At 43.1% G+C, this 16,979-nt stretch overlaps 1 protein-coding gene, 2 long non-coding RNA genes, 1 other non-coding gene and 1 pseudogene across 20 annotated transcripts in view; 2 read left to right on the top strand and 3 right to left on the bottom strand.

The window, feature by feature from the left end:
- Window positions 1-26: 26 nt before the first annotated feature.
- Window positions 27-16,979, bottom strand: part of LOC118376252 (myc box-dependent-interacting protein 1-like) — a 48,071-nt gene continuing 31,118 nt past the window's right edge. For all 3 annotated transcript variants that reach the window (XM_052499950.1, XM_052499952.1, XM_052499951.1), the window contains 6 exons: window positions 4,940-4,963; window positions 1,834-2,232; window positions 1,400-1,438; window positions 1,183-1,236; window positions 862-963; window positions 27-757 (listed from right to left, as the gene is read on the bottom strand). In XM_052499950.1, the coding sequence (XP_052355910.1) occupies window positions 656-757; window positions 862-963; window positions 1,183-1,236; window positions 1,400-1,438; window positions 1,834-2,232; window positions 4,940-4,963 (720 nt within the window). In that variant the 3' untranslated portion in view covers window positions 27-655. The remainder of the gene's footprint in view (window positions 758-861; window positions 964-1,182; window positions 1,237-1,399; window positions 1,439-1,833; window positions 2,233-4,939; window positions 4,964-16,979) is intronic.
- Window positions 3,139-8,308, top strand: LOC127916795 (uncharacterized). The gene is made up of 3 exons (XR_008096075.1): window positions 3,139-3,288; window positions 4,116-4,167; window positions 6,581-8,308. It is a non-coding gene; the product is annotated as an uncharacterized LOC127916795 (long non-coding RNA).
- On the bottom strand, window positions 6,583-6,705 carry LOC118376253 (uncharacterized; annotated as a pseudogene).
- Window positions 12,903-13,093, bottom strand: LOC118383399 (U2 spliceosomal RNA). The gene has a single exon (XR_008096498.1). It is a non-coding gene; the product is annotated as a U2 spliceosomal RNA (small nuclear RNA).
- Window positions 15,844-16,922, top strand: LOC127916794 (uncharacterized). Of its 15 annotated transcripts, none has more exons than XR_008096067.1 (4): window positions 15,844-16,109; window positions 16,286-16,329; window positions 16,375-16,506; window positions 16,692-16,922. It is a non-coding gene; the product is annotated as an uncharacterized LOC127916794 (long non-coding RNA). The 15 variants fall into 15 exon arrangements; XR_008096064.1 differs by having other exon boundaries at window positions 15,844-16,153; XR_008096073.1 differs by having other exon boundaries at window positions 15,844-16,197; window positions 16,419-16,506.

Genomic DNA, 16,979 nt, shown 5'->3' with positions numbered 1-16,979 from the left:
AGTTAACGACAACAGAGCCAGTAGGGTGAATGTGGAGGTATACTACCTGAACTGTCCAATAAGAACAGAGATTTATTTTGTTTTCACGTTGCAAAACGTTTTTCTTCGAGTACCCTTCCGAACATGACCCAGGTCAACATTGCTTTAATCTGGTGTGCCCCAAGGTTCTGGTCCAGTACCAGTACATTTTTCGTCTCATCACAGTCAGAACTGAAGGACTGATACCAGAGCAGTCCCAATCTCTGTCTAGGGGTGTGATGTTGTTACAAAGTAAATGACTACAGTAAAATGATCATGCAACTCTTCATGTTTTTTTTTTTTTTACATGATATGTCAAAAGGTGTTCAAGCAATGTGACATCCATTACTTTTTCATTGAAACTAGCATACTCTTTGTTTCTACTGGCCACATTAGCTTAGCATAAATACATTACTGACCACATTAGCATTAGCAAAGACACATACATTACTTAGTCAAATGTAACAAATCAAAACAATAATCGTGCGAATCTGCTAAAATATACCAGCACATTTGATACATGGGTCAAGGTTTGAGATGATGTGGTTTCGGTTTGTTTCTATCCTGGCAGATGTCCCAAAGGACGGAAGAGGGATTAGAGGGGAAGGGGGAGTGCAGGTTGGATGGGACGTCCGGCTCACAACTTCTGGGTAAAGTTTTCAGGGAAGACTCCTTTTGCCAAGAGGTCTTTGTTCTCCAGCCAATGAGATTCCTTCACGCCCATGAGCCAGCCGTCATCCTGCACACACACAAAACAGCATGGGTTATCAGAGGATGTCACCCAATCACGTGTGAAAACGTGTTATAGTTCTCAGTGGGGGTAGAATGCGGCTGGCTACCGACCTGCTCATCAGGATTCTCCCAGGCCAGGACCAGCACAACATCTCCTGCTTTCATCTCCAGCTCGTCTCCATCGGTGGCAGCATAGTCATGCATGGCTTTGACCTGAATTTTTTATTTTTTTGACATCACACACGGCAATATTGCTACCTGATTTAAGATATACTGTCCGCAACAACCAAGATCCATTGTTGGCAGAATATTGAAAAATACTAGTGTGCTGGAGTTTTCTTCCTCCATGAACCTGAAACTAGGTGTTCAAACAACCCCTTTTCAGTAGCTGTCTCTATGGTCCTCTAGAAACAAGACAAGCGAAGGGCTCACCTTGTAGATGACTCCAGCCGGCAGCACCTCAGAAGACCCATTGGTCACCGCAGTCTGGATTCAGAAATAAGCAGAGAAAAGGCTTAATTTGATACTGAGAAATGTATTAAGTGGTCAATCAATTCTACAATGGTTACATCACACTGTAGAGGGAGTGATATGCCAGGGACCCGATGTTTGTACTACATATGAATGGCCCATTTACTCCAGTACTTACGGTTGCAGCCCCTGCAGCGGCTGCCACGGCAGTGTCAGTCTGGAAGGGAGAGAAAGGGGAGGTGAGAATTCCCAATGGACATGTATCCCTCCCACCCCACAAAGATCAGCATACACATACAGGTATGAAGACTTCACAGGAATACATACACACAGGCACAAAGACTCTCTCCCCGGGCACAATCTGTCAACATGTGCCACCATCAGACCGCCACAACAGCCATGCCATCTATCTACGGATCCTAAAGATGGGAGACTGAAACTTGATCAACCTCCTGTCAGATGGGGTGTTTGTTTGTCCCAGTCAACGATCAACACCCTTCTGAAGCCTTGGTCTCCCATCACTACTGTAATGAACCTCCTGTCCATCTACCAGCGCTACCTATAGCACATCTACACTCCCCTACAGTCCTTCCCCGTTCCCCGCCTACTCACGCTCTGTTCTGAGTCAGCCCAGCCAGTCTGCCCAGACTCAGCCCAGCCCACCTGCCCGTCTGCAGCTGGCTCCTCTGCCCACCCAGCCTGGGCACCCGCATCACCCCAGCCTGCCTGTCCATCAGAGGCAGCATCTGCAGCCTCTTCCCCTACCTGGGCCCCGTTATTGCCCCAGACACCCTGAGAATGCCCAGTCTGGGTCACATCCTGGTCCCAGCATGCCTGAGAAGCCTGTGTCCCTTCAGTATCCCAGCTCGGGGCGGCCCCAGTCTCATCATTGCCCCAGCCACCCTGGTTGGCTGCAGGCTCATCTTCCTCCCAGCCGGCCTTGGTCTCCTGGGACTCTTTGTCGTCGTTCTGCTGGGGCTCCTCCGCTGCAGGGGGATGCTCGGGTTCAGGCTGAGGAGGGAAGGGGGCGAGGCAGTATGGCAGGTAGAGGGGTGGCCAAGGTGCACGTGGGTGGAGCAACACCGAGAATTTGGAATGGGACCGACGGTTTGATGACAAAAAGCCACAGGGCATAAAGGGGTCATGGGTCAAAAGCAGGAATTGTAGGATAAGGGATAACAGACCAAGAGAAGATAAGAGAGAGATCTGTGAGTGCTGCCAGAGATCAGCTCGCCATTCAAGTGTCTGCAGAATATGGTACCCAACAAACCAAGAACATTCCTATTGCTACTAATGTTTCAAAGAAAATGCTTGAAAGGAAATATCCTAGAACATTGAATAAAAGTTCAAATTAAAAACAATTATCCCAAATGCCCAGGGCCACATTCAGTATACGAACTTTGTAGATATACAGTGCCTTGCGAAAGTATTCGGCCCCCTTGAACTTTGCAACCTTTTGCCACATTTCAGGTTTCAAACATAAAGATATAAAACTGTATTTTTTCGTGAAGAATCAACAACAAGTGGGACACAATCATGAAGTGGAACGATATTTATTGGATATTTCAAACTTTTTTAACAAATCAAAAACTGAAAAATTGGGCGTGCAAAATTATTCAGCCCCTTTACTTTCAGTGCAGATATTGTGAGTATAACATAACTGATATTGCAGGCAAAAGAATGAGAAAAATCCAATCAGGAAGCAGCGGTTTCTAAATAAGAGTCCCTTCCTATGCTTCCCTATTGAGCAGTGAATGGGATATCAACGAGATTCCCTTTTCTATGGCTTCCTTAATGTGTCTATCACAAGACATCGTTTCAGGCTTTTATTTTGAAAAATGAGCCTGAGCGACAACATTGCGTTAGTGTCCACCTGATGGCTCTTTGTGTATTTCTCGTGCAAAAGACAGAGGTAGCCATTTTTCCACCTGGTCTTGCTGAGTGAAGAACTAGCTGAGTGAAGAACTAACGGAGCTATTTTTGGCTACAAAAATACTTTTTCTGGAAAAAAGGAACATTTGCTATCTAACTGGGAGTCTCGTGAGTGAAAACATCCGAAGCTCAAAGGTAAACGATTTAATTGGATTGCTTTTCTGATTTTCGTGACCAGATTGCCTGCTGCTAGCTAGGCATAATGCTATGCTATGCTAGGCTATCGATAAATTTACACAAATGCTTGTCTTGCTTTGGCTGTAAAGCATATTTTCAAAATCTGAGATGACAAAAGGCTAAGCTGTGTTTTCACTTGTGATTTCATGAATATTAATATTTCTAGTAAGATTTTTGTTTTTGTCTGTTGCGTTATGCTACTTAGTGTCAGTTGATGACAATTCTTCCAGATCCGGGATGGGGAGCTTACAAGAGGTGTTTAATACGAGAGGTCTTCGGACTTAGCATTTTTGTATTATATTATTTTCTTTGAAAGAAGAACTAGTGGGTTTTGAGTGCTTCTCCCCTATTTGGGAAGTTGGTCTTTCTGCTCCTCAGTCTGAGAGATATTCTGAGAGCAGGTTCGTGTCTCTTTCCTCTCTATATAAAAACTGTATAACACAGGTGTTTTTGGAAAACTGGTTCATTTATCCTAAAGTCAATAGCGAATGTGGCTATGTATATATTTATTTTGCCGTTAATGTATTGAAAACCTATTTCAGCAAGTAAACCAAGTTTTGGCTGGTTTAGTCATGTTAATGACTAGCTAACTAGCACCGTTGGTCACTGCACTACAATGCCACGCTAGCTATTGCCAGCAGGTGATTTGCTAGCAGGTGACATTAAGTGAATGTTTATATAAAGGGTTGTACTCTGTATTTATGGATTAATATCACTTCCCATTGAGGACATGTGTCATTACTGTTGCTCCTATCTAAAATATATCTTGTGTCCTACCTAACCAGTGAACTGTGGCTGTGACCGTCCGTCATCACTGTTTGAGATCTTCTACTGCAGGTATGCTTTTCTGTATTTTTGTTATTTTCTAAACACAACGCATGTATATTATACGATCACTTTGTGGATTGAGTCTGAGAGAGATATTCTGAGAGCAGTGAATGTGTGGCTATGACGTCCTGTCAATGCCTGTCATCACTGTTTGATATCTTCTACTGCAGATAAAAACCAAGTCACCCTGAAGTGCGGGTGTCCGTGTGTCTTTCTTCTGGGTGGCTATGTGAAGTTGGTTACACGATCTGTAAAGCTTCAGATTGAATAGAACCATAAGTGTTCTGCTAATTTTGATGGAGCTGTTATTCAGAACACCTAAAACAACATTCCTGCTTGACTAATAAAATTATAGTAGAATATGGTGAGTGATTCTACTAATGTTGCAGATTTTAAAAACAGAAACAGGGAACAATCCTGTAAGACAAAGTTATGCTTGTTTTAAGAAGTTGCCGAATGGCAATATTTTTTGAGAAAGGGTATTGCCCAGATTAGAACCTGTGACCTTCTGGTTTATATCCCAGTGCCTAGTCTACTGTATCACTAGGGAGGGAAGCACCATAATTGTTTTGTCACATATTTAAAGCTTTTTGTTCAGTCAGTCAGTTTACTATACATGTGATTATTTAAGAATGTTGGGTATAGTTGCAACTTGGATTCGAACTGGCCACTTAACAGGTCACAGCCCTCGCGTAATGCACGTACCACCCTTAAGTATACTTTTCCCAAACATGGAGAGCAATCAGTAGGGCTGGAGAGGGAAAATACAGGAAGTGCTTACCTCCCATGAGTCCCAGGAAGCCGCCTTCCGTGAGGCAATAAGAGATGAGAGACCAGATAAGATTAGAAAATGCTGTGTAACCACGGCAACTGTCAACTAGGAACTACACTAGGGAAGAACTTTATATAAAGGATTCAGCTAAACACCTTTTAACCACCAGACTAGGGTGGAATAGTTTCCTGTTATTTTACAAATGCTCAATAAATCACTTTCAGAGATGCAGAGAATGAAGTTGGACTACTTCTAAGTAACTTTGGCTGACTCCTATGTCATCTCCTACATGTGACCTTCCATTAGAGAGTTTTGCTTTGGTGTGGATTGAGGATTATACATTCATATCAGTTGTTACCCCATTGTATTCAGCTTTACTGGTTTCTGTTGTGGATTGTGTTTCTGTACACAAATGGAAAGTCTACAGAACTATGAGCAAACCAGCCTATGTATTGAATACATGGAATAGATTGTGATATCATTAATTAATCATGCACACAATGTGCTTCATTTAATTTATCAGGAATCAAATGTTTGAAATTGTTTGGTGATATGCATAAAAGGTGAGTAATTACCCATAATTCTGCAGCTTTGGATAGTTGTACTTCCAGTTTTGATCATGATTTAGTGACTGCAAATAACACACACATATATACAGATCTACTGGGATTTTTAAAAGACAGACTAACTTTATTTTGTCTTCTTGGACTCAAGAGAAAAGTATAGTTAATATTTTGACAGGCAGTTCTTCTGATGAATGTATTTGCAATTATGACTATATATATTTTGTTAGGAATGTTTTTGTTTTTTAAAAGACAACTACATTTTGAAAAAGCAAAAGTTCTGTTGCTTGTTGACTTTTGAAAATCAACATTGTTCCAAAAAATGCTTGTAGGCGATTGAGAGAAACTGATGCGTAAAGACAGTTGCTCCCTGATTAAATAGTACAAGAGTACACCCTGCTGGACAGAAATGCTTACAGCACCTGGTGTTCCCAGGCAGTGTACCATCCAAGTACTAACCAGGCCCGACCCTGCTGAGCCTCCGAGACTCGGCGTAAGCCAATGACTGTATTGTGTGTATGTATATATATGCTGTAAGCGAAGGAATAACCCTTGGTACACTATATCACGTTTGTCACTTGAAAAAGTGCAGTGTGAAATCATAGAATCAATGGGATAAACAGAAAGTTACTTTAACACAAGCAGATGAGTTACAAACCTTGGATACATTTCAACCGCATATTTGAGTCTTATGAAAATAGCAGGCCTATCAAATAATGACTTCAGACAACGTTACCGGTATGCGAGGCAGGCCATATTACCAGTACATGACTTTAGCACATTTAATAGTTTATACTGTGTATTCATTCATTCTCATATACATTTCCAATCATAACAATTGTTTGTTTTAACTACTTTGCTATGTGTATATTTTTGATAATGTGTATAGCACTGAGCTTGCAAGTAAGCATTTCACTGTACCATTTACACCCTGTATTCCCGTGCGCGTGACAAATAAACTTTGATTAGAAGACCGACTTGACCAGCACTATCTAGCAATCATTGAGATGAACTTTCAATATACATCATGATCCTAACAAATTAAAACTAATCAACTCTGTTGTCTCTGCCTGATTTATCTTTACAGTGACGGGGTGGACCGTTCCTGGAGGTACTGCAATACCAGGTCGGAGCGTGGAGTGGACGGAGCAAGCCCCTATTCCATCTCCCTGTTCCAAAAATCAATTTAATATATGGTCACCGGCAAGGGAAACGCATAGGCACGGTGAAGTAATGAAGGCAGAATGTCCGCCTTCAGCACTAGCACCTTCCCACTAAAAGATAGTTGCCTTACTTTCCACAGTCCCAATCTTTTAATTGACAATAGTTTCTTTCCAATTAAACATGTCATCTTTAATTTCATTTCCGAAAGATATGCCGAGCACTACCATTGGTCCTGTGCACACTGTCAAACCACATAACTGATCCGTTCTCCATTTCCACTGTCCCAAATATTTTATTTCTGTTTTAATCTTGTTTATCTTCGACCCAGAGGCAGAGAATTCATCAATGACTTTGATAGACTCTTTCAAGATCAGGTCTTCCTGTAAATATAAAACTGTGTCGTCCACATATTGCAGATTTTTTTAGCATATCCCCTCCAGGTAAAATGATGCCTTTGTTGTAATTCGTCGTAATTGCGCATGTGAAAGGTTCAATATATAGAGCAGATAGAGGGTCACCCTGTCTGACACCTCGTCATTGCTTGATAACATTTCCAATATTCCCATTAATATTTACACTGCTTCCCACATTACAATACAGAATTTTTACCCATTTCATAAAATTATTTCCAAAACCAAATTTTTCCATAATTCTAAATAAAAACTCATGGTTTACCATGTCAAAAGCTTTTTCCTGGTCCAAATTTACAGTAATGGCTGGCAGGTGCCTTTCCTCTAAATACGCTTGAACTTCTCTGTGCAATTTGCAAGTTCCAGGTTAATCTTCTCCCCACCACACCGCATGTTTGGTCTAAACCAACAGCATATGCCATGGCAGAAGATAGGCGATTAGTTAAGGCTTTGCTTAATAATTTATAGTCAACACACAACATTGTTAAAGGTCTCCAATTTGCCAATGTCTTGGTCTCCCTTTTTGTAAAGTAGAGAGATTACCCCCTCACACATCAAAACTCCCATATGCTCCAAACCAAATATACCTCTAAACACTTCCAACAGATGACATCCAATTATATCCCAAAAAACTATGTAAAACTCTTTGAGAGCCCATCCACTCCTGGTACTTTTATCTTTCATGCTCTTCAGTGCCATATACATTATCTAATTTCAATTCCCCTTCTAATTGGTCTCTAATATCTAAAGGTATCTGCAGATCCACGCATTTAAAAAAAAATTAGTCCCTTTCTCGTAATCAATTGTTTTTGAAATAGCTGAGAAACGTGGTGTGTAGCGACACCAAGCATGCCATCTCCATCCTCAACCATCTCCCCATCTTGAAATAGCTGAGAATAGTGGTGTGTAGCGACACCAAGCATGCCATCTCCATCCTCAACCATCTCCCCATCTTGGTCCAATAAAGCCAAAATAGTCCTCTTTCCCCGTGATTTAATTTGCTTGAAAAAAATATGCCGAGCACTTCATCATTTTCCCATTTATCTTGCTGACTTTTAAAATAATGTGTGCTGCTTTTTCAGCAGGATACCCAATTTGTCTTTATCTAATCCACCACCATTTACATTTCCTTGGATGTGTAGATCTTTTAGTTAATTCTGCAATTTATAAAATGATTTGTAGTTGTGGTTATTACGTACTTTGTCTTTGCAAAAATTCTGAATAAAACTCTTGATTCTTAATTTTGTGCTCTCCCACCACTCTATGACAGTAGAATAAAAAGGTTTCATCGCTACACAGCCCTGGAAAAAGGACCTGAATCTTGTCCCTAAAGTTGTCTTGTAAAATACCGTTATTAATATTCCAATACCCTTTTCCAAATTCAATTGTTTTTAATTCTACTGTCAGACAGGCAACTGTGGTCCGAATAAAATACCGGTGTGACGCACGCGGAGGACACAGAGTTCACGCGGAACAAACAGACTATTGGGCTCCTCGAGCCCCTGCTGTTTCCCCAAGTGGAACCGGGATCATCCGCATGCGCCACTCTATAAGTATCAACCAAATGATATTTACCTATAAGACTTTTTACAAGATGGCCGCCTAGATTACCTCGGTCATATGACACATTAAAATCTCCCCCCATAAACACCTGTCTGTCATAAAAATAGCGTCTAGGTCATTAAGCATTTCCCTCCTTTCCTTGGGTGTCGATGGTGCATATACATGAATAAATCTAAAACATTTACCCTTCCAAATCGATATCTACTATTAAAACCCTCCCGTGTACTGCCGAAAAACTTCCTACCATTTTTAAATCCCTATTCCCACAGAACACCAACCCCTGTAGAATGCACCCCTCCGACACTCCACCTGGACTCTCCCTGAACCCATTCCCGTGTAAACCTCTCCGTCATTTATCTTTTAAATGTACTTCTTGTAAAAAAAAGTAGTAGTAGTCCTTTTAACTGGGTTCCTAAGCCCTCTAACATTGATGCTAGCTAGGTTAATAATAGACGACATGAGAGAGGGAAAAAGACAACTATCTAAATATGACATTATTTTCCAAACTCACTTTAAGTACATTTCCTCATTAGGCGGCCTATCTGGGAAACGATGGTCTCCAGTTGGAGGACTGTCCACCAAGATAGGGGTCGGGAAAACACTGTCCTCCTCCTCATGCTCCCCCTCAATCTGTGTGGGTGCTGGAACACCACTGGGTGCCAGACCGCTGCTCTCGATGGAGGCCGCGCCTGACAGGGATAGCAGTCTCCTCTGCGCTGCCCAGGTTTCCCTCGCTTTTCTCCTCAGACTTCCCGCTTTCAAAACAACTGAAGCGATTCCCCCCCAAAGCGGACTTCTCCATCGCCTCCATGCGGATGAGTGGGGAAACAGGGCTAATCTGCTTCCTTTTCACCGAGCACTTCCTCCTCTCTCTCACAGTTGTCCAGCTCTCGGTAGCCAAGGGCGCGGTGGGCTCTCCCTTCTCCTCCACTTGCTTGTTCCAACTGCTGTCCGCTTCTCCTCTCTCCTCGTGAGAGGATGGAGTCTCACTCCCGCTCTCCTGACTCTCGCAGTTCTCTCTCCATAACTAGCTCATCCACAACCTCCTCAATAGCGCGTAGTTCCATGCCTTCTCCCTCATCTGGTCTTTTCCCGCTCTCCGCTCTTTTCCCGCTCACCGCTCTGGCGTAAGAGGGGACTGCCTTCGGGCAGTGACGGAACAGGTGGTCCTCAGAGTTGCACAAACTGCAGCGCTTGGGCACGGTGCAATCCCTCATTGTATGTCCAATAGTCCCACAGTTTCTGCACCTTGTCTGTGCACAGGCATCCGCGAGGTGCCCGTACGTGCTACACTTCCTGCAGAAACGAGGCTGTCCAGCATACATGAGGTAGCCCCTGTCTGCACCGATGGAAAAAGAAGCAGGAGGATGGCGGTATCCATCATGGCCGCTCTCGTCCTCCCTTAGCAGCACACGAAACTGCCTCTTCCCTGTCCAGATGCCTAGGGCGTCCTTAATGTCTCTCACTCCAGGCAAGATGGTCACATACCGGCTGAGGTAGCGCACACACGTTTCTTCAGTCACCCATGGGTTGAACATATGCACCGTTAGCACCCTCATATTGTGCCTGCACATGGACTCAACGTTAAAATCCACGAGGGCGGGTGCTGTCTCGTTCGCACGGAAGAGCCCTCTTACCTCCTCCAGCCGGGTGATGGTGTAGAAAGACACATCGTAGAACTTCTCAGGTGTGTTCTGTTGCAGGCAGTGCACATCGTCTGCTGTCAGGCGTAGAGGTCCAAACAGAACTTCCTTTCCAAAACGAACTCTCGCCATCAAATTTTCCTTTCCTGTCCAATTAAATCGAAGCGTATTCTTCAGTCCAGCAGCCGCTGACTGTGACGTGGCCGACGACATCGCACCACCTTGAGGATCCCGCGCGAAATGCACTCAATCTTTCTCTTGATCTTAGCCAAAAGGCCGAGAAGTGATACCGCAATGCTTTCGAAAGGCGCCATTCTCGGACACGTCAAATTAGATTACACCAAAATGAGCTCTAAACTTTTCGCCAAATATCAAAGATTGTTAAAATGTTTAAAAAGCACAATTTGGAGAACATAATATTGACATAACATTTGATCTTGTATCAAATATCTCTGGTATCATTGCTGCCACAACGGAACTGAAGCAATTGTTCACTTGATGGCCCCAGAGTTCCACCGACTGATCAAGAGCATATGTTATGATGGCCATGGAGGAGGAAGGAGATGGGGAGCAAAGTGAAAATGACATGGCTTGAGAACACCTCTTGGAACCTGTGGCCAGACGGGGGAAGACTGGGTGAAAGCATGAGGTTTTTTAGGGCCTTCATTTTTGTGGAACCCAGCAGAAAAGTATCCTCAAGGCATAGAGTCAGGTGAAGAGAGAGTGGGAATTGTCATGTTATCAAACTTTGGTTTTTCTTTGCATATATAATTACGCATAGCTTAACAGTGTTATGTTTTGTGTTTCTTTTTGCTTTTCAAGTCTTATGCTATGACTCTCTTAGCAACCGGAAGCTAAAATGCCATTCTGTTGTCTGACGAGAGATGAAAATAAGTGTGCATAGTGTGATTATAGAACAGAGGCCATAAGTCTTGGATTTGTAAACATAATCAACTGTGAATGTTAAATCATGTCATTGTTTGTTCATTAAGTCATTTCCAAGTTTATATAAATGTTGAACAGTATGAAGGTGATGTTCAAAAGGGGGAACTGATGGGTTCTGACTTCTAAACTTGAAATATTGTTAATCATCAGGTATCCTATGGAAATTAGAAGGGCCACAGTCTGGTTTCTACACCAGAAGCTAAATGGCATCTGTAGGAGAAATGTATATGGTGGAGTCAATTAAGGTTGGATATGAGCCAGGGACTTAGAATGTTACTGAGTAAATTACAGGCAATCACATGGTTGCAGTCACTGATAAGGGTATAAGGGTGGAGAGCTGTGGATTAGTGAGGAATGGGGGCCCGGGTCAGGTCACATTAAGGGAGAAGGAACAGTTTATTACCCACATCACTTAACTTCCTGCCGAGCAATAGAGATGTAACGCTTAAAAGAGTAGAAGGAGACTTGCTCTGTTCGGCAGTCTGACCCATTTGGGTGAATAAACGGTCTGAGTTTTTACTCTTTATTTAGAACCTAACAATATAAATATCTGGATTTGATCAGCATCCACATTCCAACCTGATGCTACCTGAGCCTGATGAGACATTAAATACATTTAATGAGCCTAAATGATTTTGCTGTTATCCAATAGGCTACATACATATTACGACTTTTCAGGCTACAGAAAAGGTACATTTGTCAGCAAGGCTCATCAATTAATGTAGACCCAATCAATGGCAATTGATGAACTTCATTAGGCAAACTTTTTGGTGTTTTGTAACAGATGCCTATTTACATTCATCAAATGGCACTAGTTTGCTATGTTGTGCCATGCTATGTTGTTGACTTAGGCCTCTCTTTATGTAGTTTTGTCCTATATTATGAATCCCAGCCCCCACGGGAGGCCTTTTGCCTTTTGGTAGGCTGTAATTGCGATTAAGAATGTGTTATTAACGGACTTCCCTAGTCAAATATAATAATAATAATAGTAGGTTAAACATGCAGTTTGGATGCTGAAATCATTTTGGAGTGGAAGAACATGCAAAAATATCCTACATTTTAAAGTGATTTGTTTGACAAATCAGATGAAAATATCATGACTGGTTGTGTTTATGCCACATAAAACATATTAACATTTAATTGACTTTTTTACAAGGCCAGAACAAATATGTTTTACTGGTATGTGAGGCAGTCGATGTTACCAGACTTTAGCACATTTCAGAGTTTATATTGTATAGTCTTCTTGTGTATGTATACATTTGTATATTTTTCCAATCATAACAATTGTTTGTTTTAACTACTTAGATATTAAACCAGATTTTTTTTTTTTTGGAAAAATAATTTTTATTTTCTTCCAAATCAATTACAAATTTTACATAACGTTGTAAACATGGATACTTACAAACAGTATCAAAAGTACCATAACAATATCAGCTATTTGTATATTTTTGATAATGCGTATTGCATTGCACTGTCGAGGAGAGCATGCAAGTTAGCATTTCACTGTACCGTGTATCCGTGCTCATGAAGAATAAACTTTGATTAGAAGATTAACTAACGCAGCATTCACATCAGCTATCATAGTCAACTTTCGCAAATGTTAAGATACAATATACATCATTATCCTAATAAATTAAAACGAATCAACAACTCTTGTCTCTGCCTAATTTATCTTTACAACGACAGGGGGTGCACCGTTCCTGGAGGTACTGCAATACCAGGTCGATGCGTGGAGTGGACGGAGCAAGCCCCTATTCCATCTCCCTGTTCCAAAAATCAATTTAATATATGGTCCCCAGATAGGGGACGTATCAGATATTAAACTGATAAGAACAGATACTACACTTGATCTTAGCCAAAAGGCCGAGAAGCGATACTGCAATGCTTTCGGGGGGAAGGTGGCGTTCTCCGACACGTCAAATTCGACTATGGTCACACCAAAATGAGCGCTAAACTTTTCATTAAAGCTAATGCTATAAAAAAAAGTGTGGCGTGGAATGGGAGATAATCGACGTCGGGAATAGCCACGTTTGACCGTTGCAATGTAACAATTTGGTAGGTTGAAAGTCACGTGGTCATCCGCCCTCCAATCGGAAATGAGAGAAAGCGTTAAATTAAACCCAGATTAACAGCTAAATTGGAATAATAATATATCACGGGTGGGGGACGACGACGACAATTTGGAGATAATAATATTGACACAACATTTGATCTTGTATCAAATATCTCTGGTAGCGTTGCTGCCACAACGGAACTGAAGCAATTGTCCACAGGGTGGCGATCGAGTTCCACCGACCGTCGCTTTCCCAAGCTGTCCTGTGTGGTGCACGAAACTGCGTTTGAATGCTGCACCACTTCACTTCAATACATCAATGCAAATAATGTGAACAATAAAAAATAGTCTATGTATTTGTTTTATGTCGGTCTGTAAAGCCTTGTATGATATGGTCATTGTGAGGAGGCATAAAGTTGCCCTCTTCAATTATTAGAGACCAAACTTCAACCATGGCACAGGACTGCAGGAGCGGTCCTGGCTGCCTAAATGTGTCCTCCACATAATAAACTGTACAAACATGGCACTTTTGAGGCTTACTTTTACAATTAAGCTTACAGTCACTACAAGAAATGTCATATCATGGTCATAAATCACCTTTAGGCATGCACTCACTGTATATAGACTTTCCTACTGTATAATTGACTGTATGTTTTGTTTATTCCATGTGTAACTCTGTGTTGTTGTATGTGTCGAATTGCTACGCTTTATCTTGGCCAGGTTGCAGGTGCAAATGAGAACTTGTTCTCAACTAGCCTACCTGGTTAAATTAAAGGTGAGAAAAAAATGAAAATACTGTATATGTAAATTATTTGGTTGGCGTCTTGTGAATCAACCTGTATGTGCATTAGGGTTTAATATTATCCCAGTGTCTTACAAATGTTCCATCCCGAGAATACTTTTCACTTTTCTCCCGGGTAACCCGTTAAGTTGCAAGTTCAAATCCCAGAGCTGACAAGGTACAAATCTGTCGTTCTGCCCCTGAACAGGCAGTTAACCCACTGTTCCTAGGCCGTCATTGAAAATACGAATTTGTTCTTAACTGACTTGCCTAGTTAAATAAAGGAAAACATTTTTTTTTTACCGAGAATAAATATGTTGTTTTCTCTGGGGTATTTCCCGCCAGGAAACCAAAAGTGACATTCAAAAGCATCATAAAGCATATAAATATCTGGATTTGATTAGAGCTTTGATCAGCATGAAAATTCAGACCTGATGCTACCTGAGCCTAATGAGACATATATTAACCACATTTAATGAAGCCCTACATTAACACCACATTTAATGAAGCCCTACATTAACCACATTTAATGAAGCCCTACATTAACCACATTTAATGAAGCCCTACATTAACCACATTTAATGAAGCCCTACATTAACCACATTTAATGAAGCCCTACATTAACCACATTTAATGAAGCCCTACATTAACCACATTTAATGAAGCCCTACATTAACCACATTTAATGAAGCCCCTACATTAACCACATTTAATGAGCCCAAGTCCAAAAAAGCCCAAATGACTGTGCTGTTATCCAAGACCACATATATGATATAGGCACATTACGCAGGACAGAAAAACATAAAAGCCCATAGATGAAGCTAGCTATATGCTCTCTTGGGTAAATAAATGAAACTAGCCAGTAAGTTCATCTGTTTAAGTGTGAACTCTTGTGTTCGTGGGCCATATTAACCACTCTCTATCTGTGTACGTGTGTCTAATTATCCTCTCAGGGTTTTGTGTATAATATGATAGCATCTAATAGAGCATCAATCTGCCTTTGTTCAACTGGAACAAATGTTGATGAATAAGTTCAGTGGGCTGACTGTTGGTAATGCTGCAATAATGGAGAGTATTCCATCTCGGTGGTTGGACTGAAGAGACACAGTGTCTGTCCCCAGTCTGTCAGTCTTACTGCCATGTGAGGAAAGCTGTCAATTCGTCCCTTGCATGCATTGAGTGAATCCATGCATAGCATGCAAAGACTGTGCACTGAACGAGGGGAAGAGTTCAAACCACCAGGACCACAAGCCTGTGTCTGACTGACCCCTGAACCTGGTGACCTTGCTGTCTGACCAATGGGGAGACGCACCAACTTTGGGTGCCGGAGAAGTGGCGGCCTGCAATAGTACATCCAGGTCCATATTGAGCAGGCTAATAACCCCTGCTGGGGCCAAACACACACTGCCACATACGGAAGATAAGCACTGGGATTACTGGGACATTTTACTGGGAAGGCCCTGGAGATGACTGGTGTGATGTTACCAGCTGTAATAGTTGAAGAGATATGGATAGGCAGGTGAAAAAGTAGGTGGAGGAGGGTGAGGAGAGGATGGATGACGAGGGTGAGGAGAGGATGGATGACGAGGGTGAGGAGAGGATGGATGACGAGGGTGAGGAGAGGATGGATGACGAGGGTGAGGAGAGGATGGATGACGAGGGTGAGGAGAGGATGGATGACGAGGGTGAGGAGAGGATGGATGACGAGGGTGAGGAGAGGATGGATGACGAGGGTGAGGAGAGGATGGATGACGAGGGTGAGGAGAGGATGGATGACGAGGGTGAGGAGAGGATGGATGACGAGGGTGAGGAGAGGATGGATGACGAGGGTGAGGAGAGGATGGATGACGAGGGTGAGGATGGATGAAGAGGGTGAGGAGAGGATGGATGAAGAGGGTGAGGGACTGACCAGAGAATGAAAGGAGGTGAGATCATCAGAAAGGGGTAGCTGGAGTGGATGGATGGATGGAGAAAGAAAATAAAGAGCAAGCTGAAAACAAGGGGGTAGAGGAGGTGGGAGACCAGACCATCCCTAGGAAAACAAGGGGGAAGAGGAGGTGGGAGACCAGACCATCCCTAGGAAAACAAGGGGGTAGAGGAGGTGGGAGACCAGACCATCCCTAGGAAAACAAGGGGGAAGAGGAGGTGGGAGACCAGACCATCCCCTGGAAAACATGGGGGTAGAGGAGGTTGGAGACCAGACCATCCCTAGGAAAACAAGGGGGAAGAGGAGGTGGGAGACCAGACCATCCCCCGGAAAACATGGGGGTAGAGGAGGTTGGAGACCAGACCATCCCCCGGAAAACAAGGGGGTAAGAGGAGGTGGGAGACCAGACCATCCCCCGGAAAACAAGGGGGTAGAGGAGGTGGGAGACCAGACCATCCCCCGGAAAACAAGGGGGTAGAGGAGGTGGGAGACCAGACCATCCCCCGGAAAACAAGGGGGTAGAGGAGGTGGGAGACCAGACCATCCCCCGGAAAACATGGGGGTAGAGGAGGTGGGAGACCAGACCATCCCCCGGAAAACAAGGGGTAGAGGAGGTGGGAGACCAGGGGGTACCATCCCCATCCCTAGGAAAACAAGGGGGTAGAGGAGGTGGGAGACCAGGCCATCCCTAGGAAAACAAGGGGTTGAGGAGGTGGGAGACCAGACCATCCCCCGGAAAACAAGGGGGTAGAGGAGGTGGGAGACCAGACCATCCCCCGGAAAACAAGGGGGTAGAGGAGGTGGGAGACCAGACCATCCCTAGGAAAACAAGGGGGTAGAGGAGGTGGGAGACCAGACCATCCCTAGGAAAACAAGGGGGTAGAGGAGGTGGGAGACCAGACCATCCCTAGGAAAACAAGGGGGTAGAGGAGGTGGGAGACCAGACCATCCCTAGGAAAACAAGGGGGTAGAGGAGGTGGGAGACCAGACCATCCCTAGG

This window comes from Oncorhynchus keta, chromosome 37 (genome assembly GCF_023373465.1).
Source record: "Oncorhynchus keta strain PuntledgeMale-10-30-2019 chromosome 37, Oket_V2, whole genome shotgun sequence".
In the NCBI taxonomy this organism is placed as follows: Eukaryota; Metazoa; Chordata; class Actinopteri; order Salmoniformes; family Salmonidae; genus Oncorhynchus; species Oncorhynchus keta.
The sequence above is the reverse complement of the archived record's forward strand: the minus strand, read 5'-3'. Positions and strand labels throughout refer to the sequence as shown.